This window comes from Drechmeria coniospora, chromosome 03 (assembly GCF_001625195.1).
Source record: "Drechmeria coniospora strain ARSEF 6962 chromosome 03, whole genome shotgun sequence".
Taxonomy (NCBI): Eukaryota; Fungi; Ascomycota; class Sordariomycetes; order Hypocreales; family Ophiocordycipitaceae; genus Drechmeria; species Drechmeria coniospora.
Genome location: NC_054391.1, coordinates 57197 through 71362, shown reverse-complemented (window position 1 = coordinate 71362; position 14166 = coordinate 57197). Strand labels below are relative to the sequence as shown.

Sequence of the window (14166 nt, the reverse complement as noted above, 5' to 3'; positions counted from 1 at the left end):
AAGTGTGTACTTGCTCATAGAGACCTCGTCGTACAGCCAGGTACTTGACAAGGTGCAGAGAATATGCTGGAACGGTATGGATAAGACTTGTACCTGCGGAGACGAGGGGATGAAGCAAGTCCTTGTCCCTACAATGTACTTACTACATGGCTATTACGTACGGGTGTAGGATAGAGCATACTGTACGTTTACAGCACTGATATCAGCGGACATGAACGGATATAACAGACATTACAGACATTTACGGACATTAAAGACATGACCGAATACCACAGACATCCACGGACATTAGCAGACATGAACAGATATTACAGACATCTACAGACATTGGCAGAAATGAGCAGATATTACAGACATCAACGGAAATTAAAGACGTAAACGGATATTACAGACATATACGGACATTAACAACTGTGTGTTGTATGTATATAGTGGGCAATAGTAGACTAGGATCACGTGATCGTGTGGGGCACGATCACAGAGAGGATAAAAGTTGCCGCTCAGGGGCAGCCTCTTTTCCCTCCTTTCGTACCAATTTGAATCCATTGAAAGAGATCTCTTGTTACCAGTTTCCCCCAGAACCGAACCAACAACAACAGAACGGATACCAGACATCTACGGACATTAGCAGAAATGAACAAATATTACAGACATCAACGGATATTAAAGACATAAACGGATATCACAGACATCTACGGACATTAAAGACATGAACGGATATCACAGACATCTACGGACATTAAAGACATGAACGGATATCACAGGCATCTACGAACATCAACAGACATGAACAGGTATTACAGACATGAACGGATATCAACAGGCATCGACATATCAACAGACGTCAACATATCAACGGACATATCAACAGACATCAACATATCAACAGAAATCAACATATCAACAGAAATCAACATATCAACAGACATCAACATATCAACTGTACGCGGCGACAAAAGGGAGTCACCAGTTTATTCAGTTTTGCGGGCGTAGAGGCCGTATGGTGCTAGTCTACCTGCGTGCTAGCCATCGATGCTGTGGCGATGACACGGGAGAATCGGTGTATTCCGTCCTGCGAGCGTAGAGACCTCATACTGAAGGTACCCCTGATGCCGGTTATCAACCCTGATGCCGGTCATCAATGTCGCGGGCAACAGCACGCCATCATCGGTGTCTTCCGTCCTGCGAGCGTAGAGACCTTATGCTGAAGGTACCCCTGCGTACTAGCCATCGATGCCGTGGTGACGACACGAGAGAATCGGTGTATTCCGTCCTGCGAGCGTAGAGACCTCATACTGAAGGTACCTGATGCCGGTCATCAACGTCGCGGGCAACAGCACGCCATCATCGGTGTCTTCCGTCTGCGAGCGAAGAGACCTCATACTGAAGATACACCGGATGCCGGTCATCAACGTCGCGGGCAACAGCACGCCATCATCGGTTTGTTCCGTCCTGCGAGTGTAGAGACCGCTCCATATCCTCGATACATGCAGCGGAAAAGGGGGCAACGACGACACGAGCAGGCACTGCGTAGAACCGGCCGCCGACGCCCGCATCCCCGTGCCGCTGCTGCACGGCAAACAAAAGTGGCCGCGCAATTCGGTTGGGGGAGAACAAAAGTAACTTTGTCCAACAGCCGATTCTCTCGCGAGACAAAAGACAAGGAGGGGGGAGGGCGCGGGAACAGGGTTCACACCCGCAGCGCATGCCAAGTGCCACGTACTTTGAGCCGAGACGCTCCCGGCTCGCCGTCCTCGCACCGCCGATTCGGAAAGCGTTCGGCGTCGTGGTCGCTCGCCAGTAACCTTCGTGCTGTGGCTCCGCCAAAGGGTGAGCCCTTGGGCGCATCACCGCCGATGCACCTCCGTTTCGCCGTGATTCCCTCGTGGGCATTGCCACCGTAGCGTTTCGGTCATGCTTCTCGGCGTGGGCTTGCGGCGAACGCATCGAGGCAGAACCGCCGATGCCGTCTGGACACATCTCCGCTCCCGCCAGCGTCGTGAGAGGGATCCGGCGAGCTGTCCGTCACGACTCGTGGCCGCCGGGCCTTTGTTGCTCGGGGCGAACCGTCGCCGCCACGGACGAGCGCTTTTTGAACGGACAAGCCATCGCCGAAGCAGGGGGAAACCTTGGACGGCGGCGTGGAGGTCGCGCGACGAGCTCGTCGGCCGCTTGAAGCATGTGCCAACGGGCCGACGACGAGGCCGGCGACGCAGAAAAGGCGACGCATGCCTCGCCGGCGACGACGACGCGCCTCGCCACGCAAGGATGCCACGGTCCTCGGCGTAGTAGCGCAGCGGACAACGCACGCCTCGCCGGCTTCCGGAGCGACGCGAAAAGGAAAATGTCTCTCGCCTGGGTCCGGCGCCTGCTCGTCGTCGCCTCGCCCCTCGTCGGCTTCGTCCTCGTCGTCGGCGTCTGCCTCCTCGCGAGCTATCGGGGCGAAGGCGCCGGCGGCTGGAGGAACCGCGGGATGCTGCTGCGCGAGAGGCAGTGGGACGGCGGCGCGCGGGCCGTAAGGGCGGCCGGCAACAGCACGCTCGGCTTCGGCAGCATCCGCTACATCAACCTGCGCAGCCGGTACGATCGGCTCGACGCCGCGTCGATACAGGCCTTCCTCACGGGCCTGCGGCTGACCGAGTCGCGGGCCGTCGAGCCCGACATGATACGCGACGTCGGCATGCCGCCCATGCACAACCCGGGCTATCTCAAGCCCGGCCAGAAGGGCTGCTGGCGGGCGCACGCCAACGTGAGCGCCGTCCTCGCCGTCCCCGTCCCCGTCGTCCTCGTCCCCGTCGCGACTCCGGCTGACCCGAGGGGCCGCAGATCTGGGCGTCGATGCTGCGGGGGAACGCGGCGCCCGTCCTCGTCATCGAGTCCGACACGACGTGGGACCTGCACGTGCGGAGCATCATGTCCGAGGTGAACCGGCACTTCACCAAGCTGCTGAGGGACATTGAGTCGACGGCGCTGCCGCAGCCAGCCTGGGGGGCGCCGTCGGAGCGCTCGCCCTGCAGGCCGACGCGGGAGGACCCGTGGTGCAGCGGCCACTGGGACATCCTGTCCATCGGGCAGTGCATGGAGGGCGGCAAGGACAGGGACGTCAGCGTCTTCTACCACGACCCGCACGTTCCGCCGGGCAAGGACTATTGGGGCCGGACCCTCGGGCGCGAGAGGGTCGTTCGACGGTCGGGCGGCTTCGCCTGCACCACGGCCTACGCCATCAGCCAGACGGGCGCGGCCAAGATGCTGCTCCGGAGCGCCGTCGACCTCAACGCGCCCGTCGACCTGCTCATGCGCGAGCTCGTCACGTCGGGCGACCTCGTCGCCTACAGCGTGATGCCACCCGTCGTGGCCCAGTGGCGCTACGCGGACAACATCGGCATGGGCCTGCGGGGCGCCAACAGCGACATCAACCAGGACAAGAAGGAGGAGGAAGACGAGGGCAGCGGCTGGGCGGCGGTGAAGGAGAGCGGCAGCGTCTGGGGCACGTGGCCGCAGGACGTCGACGTCGCCTTTGAGGAGATGGCGCTCGAGCGGGCGTGGGACCTCATCTTTCCCGGCAACGATTCCCTGAGCGTGCTGTACGACGGCAAGTGAGTGGCGCGAGGGACGCGCTGGCGGGCGCGGGCGGGCGCGGGCGACGTGGACGGCGTGGACGGCATGGACGGGATTCGACGAGCAGCGCGACGTAGACGTAATGGGACGAGAATCATGCCTTTGCCGTTCCGACGCGGCCGGCGTCGTCGGTGTGACGTCAAGCCTCGCTCCGCGTCGTGCTCCGGCGCACGGATTGCGTTACGGCCGCTTCGTAGTGGGAGTCGAGACCGGCGGCCCCCGCCTCCTCGGGTCGCGTCTTGCTCCTCTCCTGGCACGCGAGGCTCTGCTGGTACGACGTCGTCGACCGCGAGGCGCCAAAGACGGTCGGGAAGAGGCGGACGAGGATGAGGCGAAAGGTCGGGAGGCAGGTGCAGATCATGCCGACGTTGATCTCGATGACGGACCAGTAGGCCGTCGTCCACTGGTCCCAGGTCGGGTTGCTCGACTTGGCAAAGTATATCAGCGAGTGCAGGCGAAAGATGGAGACGACGGTGACGCTGGGGGGGCGGGCGCGCGGGCCGGCGGTCAGCAGTGTTTCTCCCTCGGACTGGACTTTGGCCTCCCCCTCGGTCGACTCACAAGGTGCCCAGCAGGAACATGACGGCGACGCCGACCTTTTTCTTCCAGTGCATGTGGAGGCGGAAAACCTGGCAGAGGGGGACGCCGATCATCCAGAGGTCGATGAGGACGCCGATGGCGGCGTTGAGCCAGCCGAAGACGTTGATGTTGATGCAGCTACCGTCGGCGCCCGGCAGGTACTGGTCCCAGAAGTAGCTCACGGGCGAGCACTGGAAGATGGCGGTGATGGTAAAGACGACGCCGTAGAGGACGTTGAAGACGACGGTAGCCCAGAGTAGGACGCGGATGCTCGGGCCGAGGAAGATTTGGAGGTAAAAGAGGGAGAGGCTAAGCTTGATGAGGGAGATGCCGACGACGTAGAGGACCTCCATGACGAAGAAGTAGAGGGCAAAGGTGGATATCTCGGACACGGTCATGGTCCAGACGTCGCGGCCGAGGCCGTTGGCGGCGAGGCCCTCGACGCCGACGACGAGGCCGGCGACGCAGATGACGAGCGTCGCGGCCATGGCCCAGTCGTCGGGGCGAAGGGCGCGGGCGGCGCTGAAGAACTGCATGAAGACGAGGCGCGTCGCCGTCATGACGATGGCGACGACGCCGAGGGGGATGACCGTCTCGACGTATTGAGCCGACCGGTCCCGCACGGGCGCGTCGCAGGCCGTCTTGGTCGTGTTGGTGGCGGCTGGAGGAGGAGGCGGTCAACGGGGCACGGCAGGGCACGCACGACACGACTCGTCGACGGGCCACGGCACGTACAGAGAGCCTCGGAGAGGGTGCAGCTGGACTCGAGGCAGCGGCCGACACGTTCCTGCAGAGCGTCATCGGCGCAGAGACAGGCGAGGTCGGTGACAGTGCATTTCGAGCTCTCGACGGCGGCGGTTAGGCAGGTCAACTGGGCGAGCGAGCGGTTCAGCGATGACGCGAGCCTCGGCGAGGGGAACAACGCACAGCGCAGGGCGGCAGGCTGGCGGCGACGGTGGCCGTGTCGGCGGCCCTCGCGGCGACGACGACGACGGCGGCGAGCGACAGGAGAAGAGATGACCTCATGATGACGACGACATCGGTTGCTCCGTCCGTTCCATCGGACGAGGCGAGTCGGTGATGGCTCGTCGAGGGTGGGAAGTCGACGCTGCTGGCCGGTCGCGGGTCGCCATGTGCCAAGGAAGACTCGCGATGGCATCCAGAAGGATGACGGCAATCCGGGCGTTTGTCCGGAATGAAGGCACGCAGGCACACACGCATGCACCAACTCCTCGACAGCTCCGACGGGAATGGGCAAGCTGAGGGGGGGGGGGGGGGGTGTGTGTCCAAGCCACGAGTCCGTTCCGGGTCGCCGACGCCACGCAAAGGCAGAGAGTGCGGACGAGGGGCTGCCAAAGTTCGCCGTCGATGTCAAGGCGATCATGTCGCGTCACGGACAGGTCGACCAGCAGCCAGACAGGACCGACACGGCCATGCAGGGCGGTGACGACGATGGACGGGAGGAGCCCCAGATGGCCAGGTGCAGGGCGTCGACGTCGCATGTCGGCCTGCGCACACGAGTGCACGGCACGTACTGTGCCATGTGGACGGCCACAATCTCCATCGGTAGGGTCCGTCGGTACGATGGGAAGCGACGGAGAATCATTCTTGACTGTACCGCGAGGTTGGTCGTCCGTCACAGCACCGTCGACGAGGAACAGGCTCCGGTTCGACCTGGCATGCATGGACGGCCGGTTGGCTCGGAGCGTCGTTCGAGAACCGTGGGTACATTTTCGACCAGGCCGTTTGCTTGAAAGCAGCGAGCGCCATATAAGGTTTGGGTTGGTGCATTCTTCAGCAGCAGCCTTTGGCGGTGGCACTGCGCGCCGCTGAGACATGAGCGGCCGTTTGCCGGGCGCATGGAACATGGTCCGTGGACGAAGGCGTCGGCCGGCTCGAGTCGGATTATACTAGGTAAAAATAGGTAAAAATAGGTGTACGTGTACATGAACTGTACTTGTCCGTACGGTGCTTGTTTTTGCTTGCTTGTTTGCTTTGCTGGCTGGATGGATGTGTCTGGCTGGATGGATGTGTCTGGCTGGATGGATGAGTCTGGCTGGATGGATGAGTCTGGCTGGATGGATGTGTCTGGCTGGATAGATGTGTCTGGCTGGATGAATTGTGTCTGGCTGGATGGATGTGTCTGGCTGGCTGGATGGATGGATGAGTCTGGCTGTCTGGCTGTACTTGTGGCTGTATAGCTGTTCGGCTAGAGTCGTGCTATACTAGGTAAAATCGGCGTACGTGTACGGAGTATTAAACGAACTGCACTCTGTCGTACTGTGCTCATTCATGATTGCTCGGACTTGCTTGCTGGTTGGCTTTCCTGGCTGGCTGGCTGGCTGTACCGCTGTCTGTTTTGCTGGATGGCTGGCTGGCTGTCCCGCTATCTGTCTTGCTGGCTGGCTGTGTCTGGATGGCTGGGCATCTGGCTATCTCGCCGTCTCACCGTCTCGCCGTCTCGTTGTCTCACTGCCTTGCCGTGTCTGGCAAATTTCCCGGTTGGTGTTCGCTCTCTTACCCCGGGCTAGGGATGATTCGGCGTGCTAGAACCCCGAACATGCTCGCACTTGGCCCATATTTTATGGTGGGTGTTTGCCCTCTTACCCAGGCTGGGGATGATTCGGCGTGCTGGCATCCCGAACATGTGATGATGCGAGAGCATCCATATCATCCAGAGCATAAGAGGGGACGGGACCCTGTCGATTCCAAGGGGCAACCAGCATTCGTTGTTCCTCATCGCTTGCTTGCACATGCCCGCACGGGACAGGTGCCCAAACGGCACCGACGGAAAATGGGCGGCAGACGTCGCTCGCTGCCGTCGAATTCGAAGGCGGACGGAAACGTTTGGCTTCGCTGCGTGCTCTTCCGAGTCTGCTGGCAGAGGCGCCTGACGAGGGAGGGAAGAGAGGACAGGACGGAGACAAAGCATGATGTGGCGAACCCGCGATGGAGGACACGATGCGTGACGAGGCACGTGAACGCAGTTCGTACGGCAAGAGCAGTTGACGCGATCCGATATGCCCGCCTTCACCGCTCGACGTGGTTGTACAGGCACCACTCGTGCGGCAATATAACGCATAGTGTGCAACGACGACAGCACGACGCCTTCACCATACTCGCGCACCCTTCACGACGCACGACGCACCACTCGGCACCCGTCTTGCTTCGTCTCGCGCCGGCTCGACGTCCCTCGCTCCGCCGCCTCGCCGCCTGGGCGTAACGCATCCGTCGGGGCCGATGCCGATGCCGTAAGCCGGCCAAGGTGTGTTGACCTTTCCCCGCGGACGGATCGTCTCCTCACCGCCGATCGTCGTCGGCCTCTAGCTCGTCCTCGGCATCAACGGCCAGACCCCGCCATCGGCATTACGAATCTCCTTCCGCCGTCGCTCTCCCGTTGCCGGTGACGATGACGCCGACGTCGATGCTTGCCCTGCTCACCCTCCTGTCCCACTCTCTCGCCTGGCCCGAGGCAGAGGGCAGGGAGCTTCACTACGCCACGGTGCCGGGCTATTTCCTGCAAGACGACGCCTCGACGGACCCCGACGGCTTCGACTATGTACGTTTCCCGGCACCCCCCGCCCCCCCGGCGCCCGCCGAGTGAGAGGCCCCGATGGTAACGCCGCATCCCCAGGCGGCGTGGAACTTTGGTCTCGTGAACCGCACCTATCCCACCGACGACTGGTTCGACCCGGCGAGGAGCAAGACGCAGTGGCAGCGCTTCGCCTACTGGCTCGACCACCTCAACAACGGTTGTCGGCGGCAGGAGCGCGTGCGCTACAAGCTGCTCGTCTTTGGACGCCACGGCCAGGGCTGGCACAACACGGCCGAGTCCTTTTACGGCACACCCGCGTGGAACGTACGTCTCGGCTCCGCACCCTCGCCCGCCCTCGCCCTCGCCCCCTCGCCCTCTCAAGGTTCCGCTGACTCGGCCGGGGACCTAGTGCTACTGGGCCGAGCTCGACGGCAACGGCACCTCGGTCTGGGCCGACGCCCTCCTCACCGGCCAGGGGCTCGCCGAGGCGGCCAGGGCCAACGGCTACTTTGCCTCGCGCTTCTCCCACCAGGGCATGCCCTACTTTGACTCGTACTACGTCTCGCCCCTCTCGCGCTGCGTCCAGACGGCCAACGCGACCTTTGCCTCGGTCGACCTGCCAGCCGACCGTCCCTTCCGGCCCGTCATCAAGGAGCTCCTGCGCGAGGGCATCAGCGTCCACACGTGCGACCGGCGCTCGACGCGGAGCCGGATCCGCCGCTTCGCCCCGGCCAGCTTTGCCTTTGAGCCCGCCTTTGCCGAGGCTGACGAGCTCTGGCAGGGCGGCGGCCCCGACGGCCGGGGCGAGACGGAGGCGCACGCGCTCACACGCGCCAAGGCCCTCCTCGACGACGTCTTCGCCCACGACGACGGCATGACCATCAGCCTGACGAGCCACTCGGGCCAGATTGCCTCGCTGCTCACCGCCCTCCGGCACCGGCCCTTTAGCCTCGGCACCGGCCAGATCATCCCCGTCCTCGTCCGCGCCTCGGCCGCCGTCGAGGAGAGGGAGGAGCCTCGGGCCTCGGGCACGGCGCCGGGCTTCACCCGCGAGGTGACCTGCACGGCGCCGCCGGTGACGAGCATCGCCGGGACCGGGTGCGTCTGCTCGACCGGCACGCTCGCGACGGCGACCATGTCGATGATGCAGATCTGACGAGGGACGACGACGACACGACGACGGAAGATGCGAGGGGACGAGGACAGGGGAGATGAATATGACTCGTCGCCATTCATCTGCATGCTGCCCTTGGCGTGCTGGAGGTACGAATCGCTCACGTATACAGGTACATGAACCCGTGCAAAGTGCACTTGGTCGTGCTTGTACACCAAGTACTGGTACGTCGTCGTGATGGTGCTGACGGGCAGCATTAGTATTGCCTCGATCTTCCTGCTCGGGCGCAAGCTCAAGTAAATGTATGACATGCGCATACTGGTCGTCGGGCACAAGCATACGCATACCGTAGATACTGACCTTGCCATATTCCACACCTCTTGAGGCACGCAAGTGCTGTACGTGCTGCGCGAAGACGGCGGTAATCCAAGGTGTGCGAGCACTAATGGCATATTTACAGCATGTCTGTAAGAATACTGACCTAGCACCTAGGTTGTACGTTTAGCACTGTTCAAGCACTGTAATTACAGTGAGCATTACCTGTAGGGTGCCGTACGGAGCAATCGCATGCACTGTAATATCAGCCAGTCCTTGCCGTCCATGGACATGGAAAAGTACCGAGGAATTACTCCGTACATGTATTTGTACCGTGCGCAAGGAAGCTCAGCACAGTACAGACAAAGTAGTGGTACGTACTGTCAAGTTCCTAGTACCAAGATTTTGACAATGCAATTGCGTGCAGAAGGCTGTACCGTGGTACATGCTTGAGAGACCATCATTGGTACTTGTACGGAGTGCTGGTGACTGTACAGTGAATAGACACGGTTGTCGCACAGTACAGGCACTTGCGTCGACGGCCATGTCGGGTCGCCCCGTCTCCGTCCCCGCCATTGGTCAATAAACACAGGCAATTAAGGCAGGCAATTAAAACAGGCAATTAATAATTACTCGCTCGCAGCCTCGCCGCGTCACCAGCAGTCTGATCGTCCCTCCATTCACCGCTCCGACCTCGTCCTCGTCCTCTCCCCATCCGCCTCCATCGCCCCCATCCGTCCTCGCCTCCCGTCCGACCGATTCAGGACGGTCAGACCTCCGGCCTACTGCCAATCAACTCGTCCAGGCGACATCTCGACGCCCGGCGGCCAACGTCTGGCCCGAGCCCTCGAGGCCGCCTCCGCCCGCCTCCTCGTCCGCTCCCCATCCGCCTCGCCATCCGTCCTCGTCACCCGTCCGGCCGATTCAGGACGCTCAGACCTCGGGCCTATCAGCTCGTCCAGGCAACATCTCGACGCCCGGCTGCCAACGTCTGGCCCGAGCCCTGAGGCCGCCTCCGCCCGCCTCCGCCCGCCTCCTCGTCCGCTCCCCATCCGCCTCCATCGCCCGTCCGACCGATTCAGGACGGTCAGACCTCGGGCCTACGGCCAATCAACTCGTCCAGGCGACATCTCGACGCCCGGCGGCCAACGTCTGGCCCGAGCCCTCGAGGCCGCCTCCGCCCGCCTCCGCCCGCCTCCGCGTCACCCTCCCGCCAGTCGCCAGGTGCCCGGGGGCCCTGTGCGGACGCGAGGGCCAAGATGCAGCAGTCCACGCCCGTCCTCGACTCGACCATCTTCTCCTCCTTCACGCCGACGTCCACGTCCCGGCCGGCAACGCGCGAGGGTAGCATCAGCGTCGATCCGCTGCACCGTCCGCCGCTGCCCCATCCGCCGCCCCTCTCGCCGCCGCCGCCGGTGCCTCCGTTTCATCACCAGCCGCCGCATTCCCCTCAGCCGCCGGGAACGCAGCCGTCGGCCTCGAGGGCCTCGGGAGCCGGAGCCGCCGTCAGGGACGCGCGCAAGCCCTCGCTGTCGTCCCGCAAGGCGAGCAGCACCTCGCTCCCATCCCCGTCGGCACGCCGCCGCGGCTCCTCGGCGGCGTCCCTCGGCAGCACCTCGCCCTACGGCGTCGTCACCGACGCGACGGCGCCTCCGGCCCTGCCCGAGTATGCTCTCCCAGCTGCGGCCAAGATCCAGACGCGCGCCGACAGCGTCACCGACCTGAGAGGCCTGCGCAGTCCCGTCAGCCCCGACGCCTATGCCCACACGCCCGTCCTCACGCCCACCCTCTCGCGCACGACGACGGCGAACGCGATGCTCCTGAACGGCGTCTCGGGCCTCGGCCACCACGGCGAATCGAGCGCGGTCCACCAGCACGTCGCCGACGTGGCCCACAAGCGCATCTCGACGCTCGACTACCTACGCAAAGCGTTTGTCCTCCCCCTCCCCATTCCTCCCCCTTTCGCTGATGATCGGCCCAGGCACGAAGGCCGCGTCTACTGGCTCAACACCTACCTCTTCGAGCGGCCCGACCTCGGCCGCATGTCCTGCTTCGACCCCCGCAAGCTCGCCCGCAAGGCGACGAACCACCTGCTGCTGGGGCTGTCGATCCCGACCATCAACGACCTCTACTCGTCGTCGCCCCTCGAGTTCCTGCGCTGCCTCAACGCCCTGCTCGCCGAGTTCGACTCGTTCCAGCAGCTGCACGGCGACCACTCCTCGTCGGCGGCCGCGAGCCTCTCGCGCGCCCGCCTCCCCAACATGTTCCGCCGGCCCGGCGGCGGCAGCAGGTCGCGCCGATCGACGTCGGCCGCCGACGTGACGGCCGACGAAGGCCAGCAGCTCCCGCCGGCCGGCGCCTCGGGCGGTGCGCCGAGCGTCATGAACTTTGCCGCCGCCGAGTCGGAGCTCTTCCCCGGCGAGGAGTACACGTACCTGCTGACGCCGTCGCTGCCCTTTGAGCCCGACTTTTTCGAGACGTTTGCGACGCTGTGCGACGTGCTCATCGACTGCTACACGCGATTCCTCTCCCTCGTCCCGACGCCCCGCGAGTGCACGACGCCCGTGGCTGAGCTGTTCGCCAAGGCCGACGGCAAGCTGCGCAAGATCATCGTCAACGGCGTCGTCAAGGAGTTTGAGGAGCACAGCCGGAGCCACGTCAAGACGGAGGTGGCGAGCATCGGCAAGGTCGTCCTGGGCGGCCTGATGTGAGGGTGCGCCTGCACATTGCGCCCGTCATTTCTTGGCTTGCATCTTCGGCGTGCTTTCGTGCTCGCAAGCGGAGGAGTTGCATGGACATTTTTACTTTTTCACGCGTCGGCGTCGGACGGGCAGAGGACGGTCACGCACACGAGGCTACGCGGCTGGCACAGGACGGCCTGCGGTGGCACGAATCAAGATGAGAATATACAGCCGGCTCAACGCCGTCGCTTAGCCGTCACTTCTGCCTCGCCTCCTCCTCGGCGACAATGGCCTCCAGGTTCCGGCCGACCATCCACTCCCCGGCGGCGTCCATGACGCGGTCCAGCGTCTCGCCGCCGTCGCTTAGCCGTCACTTCTGCCTCGCCTCCTCCTCGGCGACAATGGCCTCCAGGTCCCGGCCGACCATCCACTCGCCGGCGGCGTCCATGACGCGGTCCAGTATCTCGCCGCCGTCGAGCACGTCGGGCAGGTTGTGGACGTCGAGGCCGGCGCGGTGGTCGGTGCAGCGGTCCTGGTTGTAGTTGTACGTCCTTATCTTGTCGCCGCGCGTCATCTGCGCCTTGCTCAGGACGCTGCTCCGCAGCCGGGCCGCCTCCTGCTGGCGCTGCTCGGCGCGCTGGCCGGCGACGCGCGAGCGCAGCACCTTCCAGGCGGCTTCCCGGTTGCGCTGCTGCGACCGGTGGTCCTGCATGGACACGACGGTGCCCGTCGGCGCGTGCGTCATGCGGATGGCGCTCTCCGTCTTGTTCACGTGCTGGCCGCCGGCGCCGCGAGCGCGCATCGTCTCGACGCGGACGTCGTCGGGTCGCAGGTAAAAGTCGCTCTCCGGGTCGTCGACGTCGTCGGAGCCGGTGGCGCCCGTCTCGGGGAACGAGGGCAGCACCCAGACGGCGACGGCCGAGGTGTGGACGCGACCCTTGCTCTCGGTCGAGGGGATGCGCTGGACGCGATGCATGCCGGCCTCGGTGCGGAAGACGTCGTAGGCGCCGGCGTCGAGCACCTCGAGCACCGCCTCCTGCAGGGGCTGCTCGCCGGCCGGCGAGGACTGGTCGCCGGCGGCCTCGGCGAGCTCGTACTTGAGCACGTTGGCGCGGTAGCCGCGGCGCGCGCAGAGGGCCCTGTACATCTTGAAGAGGCTGTCGGTGAAGTAGCGCCCCTCGAGGCCGCCGGGGCCCGGTCGGAACTCGACGAGGCAGGGCAGGTCGGCGAAGGCGTGACGCGGCCGCAGGCTGGCGGCGAGGTTCCGCTCGAGCGCCTCGAGCCGGCTCGACTCGGAGACGAGCTCGTCACGGGCGATGGCCGCGAGCTCGGCATCCTGCTCGCCGTCGGTGGCCAGGGCCGAGAGCTCGGCGACGGCGGCGCGTCCGTCGGTCCACGCCCGCAGGGCCGAGACGACGCGCCGCAGCTCGCCGACGCGCTTTGCCTTGGCGCCGTCGAAGGAGGATTCGAGGGTCGACTCGAGGCTGTCATGCTCGGCCGCGAGGCATCTTGCCCGTCGCAGGAGGCTCGGGGCGAGCGTCGACGTCGAGGCCGGTGCCTCGGTCACCACGCCGCGCCGCGCACCACGCTGTGAGCCGAGCCGAAGCTGGCACCCAGCCGTGCGACGCAGGGCCTCGACGCAGCCGCGGCACGTCCACGGTGCCGCTCGCATGAGGACGACGGGGGGGTCGACGTTGCGTTGCGTCGTTTGCCGGCTTGCTTCGAGGGTGAAGATGAAGATTGTCGTGCCTCAGACCCGAGGCAGCAAGGCATCAAGGCATCAAGGCGGAAGTCACGTGCCGTGGCGAGGACGAACCGAAGTGAGCGAAAGATGAGTCAGCTCCCTCGCGCTACTCGACGATTTCCGGCACGGCGATTTCCGGCACAGCAAGGCAATAAATATAACCGCTAGCCTTGACCGGCCATATCATGCCATTCTTTAACGCCTTGCCGTCTACGCAGGATGCGGGGTTGATTCCCTGTTGTTATAAGCATACGCCGTATTAAAGCAGAGTGTTCCCAGTTACTTGTACGGCCGTTTTCTCTTCTTACACAAATTTCATCCAACGCTCTACAACGCCCCGCCATAAAGCCCAAGTGCCTATGCAATAAAAAGATACACATGAGTAATCATCTTTAGTGTTGGTTCTTTTATACAGAAAGGCGGTTGATATCATTACCTTTATTCTAATCAATTTATACTATTATTTCTTCCCTAGTCCAATGTCTAGTACTAGTTTACATTTTACATTGTCTTCCCATTTGCTTCCAGTTAAGGCACCAGTCATGCTTCGCTTTAGTATACAGTCATGGTAGGTTTTTAG

General features: G+C 63.3%; 7 protein-coding genes across 7 annotated transcripts; 4 read left to right on the top strand and 3 right to left on the bottom strand.

The window, feature by feature from the left end:
- Positions 1-1434: 1434 nt before the first annotated feature.
- Positions 1435-1893, bottom strand: DCS_05913 (uncharacterized protein; the record flags this gene model as incomplete). The annotated part of the gene is made up of 1 exon (XM_040803212.1): positions 1435-1893. One exon carries the CDS (start codon positions 1891-1893, stop codon positions 1435-1437), a length of 459 nt encoding a protein of 152 aa, XP_040653316.1.
- A 286-nt stretch (positions 1894-2179) lies between these two features.
- Positions 2180-3600, top strand: DCS_05912 (uncharacterized protein; the record flags this gene model as incomplete). The annotated part of the gene is made up of 2 exons (XM_040803211.1): positions 2180-2773; positions 2827-3600. The coding sequence occupies 2 exons, from the start codon at positions 2180-2182 to the stop codon at positions 3598-3600; spliced, it is 1368 nt and encodes a 455-aa protein (XP_040653315.1).
- A 157-nt stretch (positions 3601-3757) lies between these two features.
- On the bottom strand, positions 3758-5418 carry DCS_05911 (uncharacterized protein; the record flags this gene model as incomplete). The annotated part of the gene is made up of 4 exons (XM_040803210.1): positions 3758-4097; positions 4180-4858; positions 4933-5068; positions 5125-5418. The coding sequence occupies 4 exons, from the start codon at positions 5416-5418 to the stop codon at positions 3758-3760; spliced, it is 1449 nt and encodes a 482-aa protein (XP_040653314.1).
- Positions 5419-5447: 29 nt separating this feature from the next.
- DCS_05910 (uncharacterized protein) lies at positions 5448-5951 on the top strand (the record flags this gene model as incomplete). Its single annotated transcript, XM_040803209.1, has 1 exon — positions 5448-5951. The coding sequence occupies one exon, from the start codon at positions 5448-5450 to the stop codon at positions 5949-5951; it is 504 nt and encodes a 167-aa protein (XP_040653313.1).
- A 1655-nt stretch (positions 5952-7606) lies between these two features.
- Positions 7607-8888, top strand: DCS_05909 (uncharacterized protein; the record flags this gene model as incomplete). Its single annotated transcript, XM_040803208.1, has 3 exons — positions 7607-7756; positions 7832-8056; positions 8142-8888. The coding sequence occupies 3 exons, from the start codon at positions 7607-7609 to the stop codon at positions 8886-8888; spliced, it is 1122 nt and encodes a 373-aa protein (XP_040653312.1).
- Positions 8889-9705: 817 nt separating this feature from the next.
- On the top strand, positions 9706-11872 carry DCS_05908 (uncharacterized protein; the record flags this gene model as incomplete). The annotated part of the gene is made up of 3 exons (XM_040803207.1): positions 9706-9739; positions 9805-10228; positions 10285-11872. The coding sequence occupies 3 exons, from the start codon at positions 9706-9708 to the stop codon at positions 11870-11872; spliced, it is 2046 nt and encodes a 681-aa protein (XP_040653311.1).
- A 340-nt stretch (positions 11873-12212) lies between these two features.
- DCS_05907 (uncharacterized protein) lies at positions 12213-13514 on the bottom strand (the record flags this gene model as incomplete). Its single annotated transcript, XM_040803206.1, has 1 exon — positions 12213-13514. One exon carries the CDS (start codon positions 13512-13514, stop codon positions 12213-12215), a length of 1302 nt encoding a protein of 433 aa, XP_040653310.1.
- Positions 13515-14166: the final 652 nt, after the last annotated feature.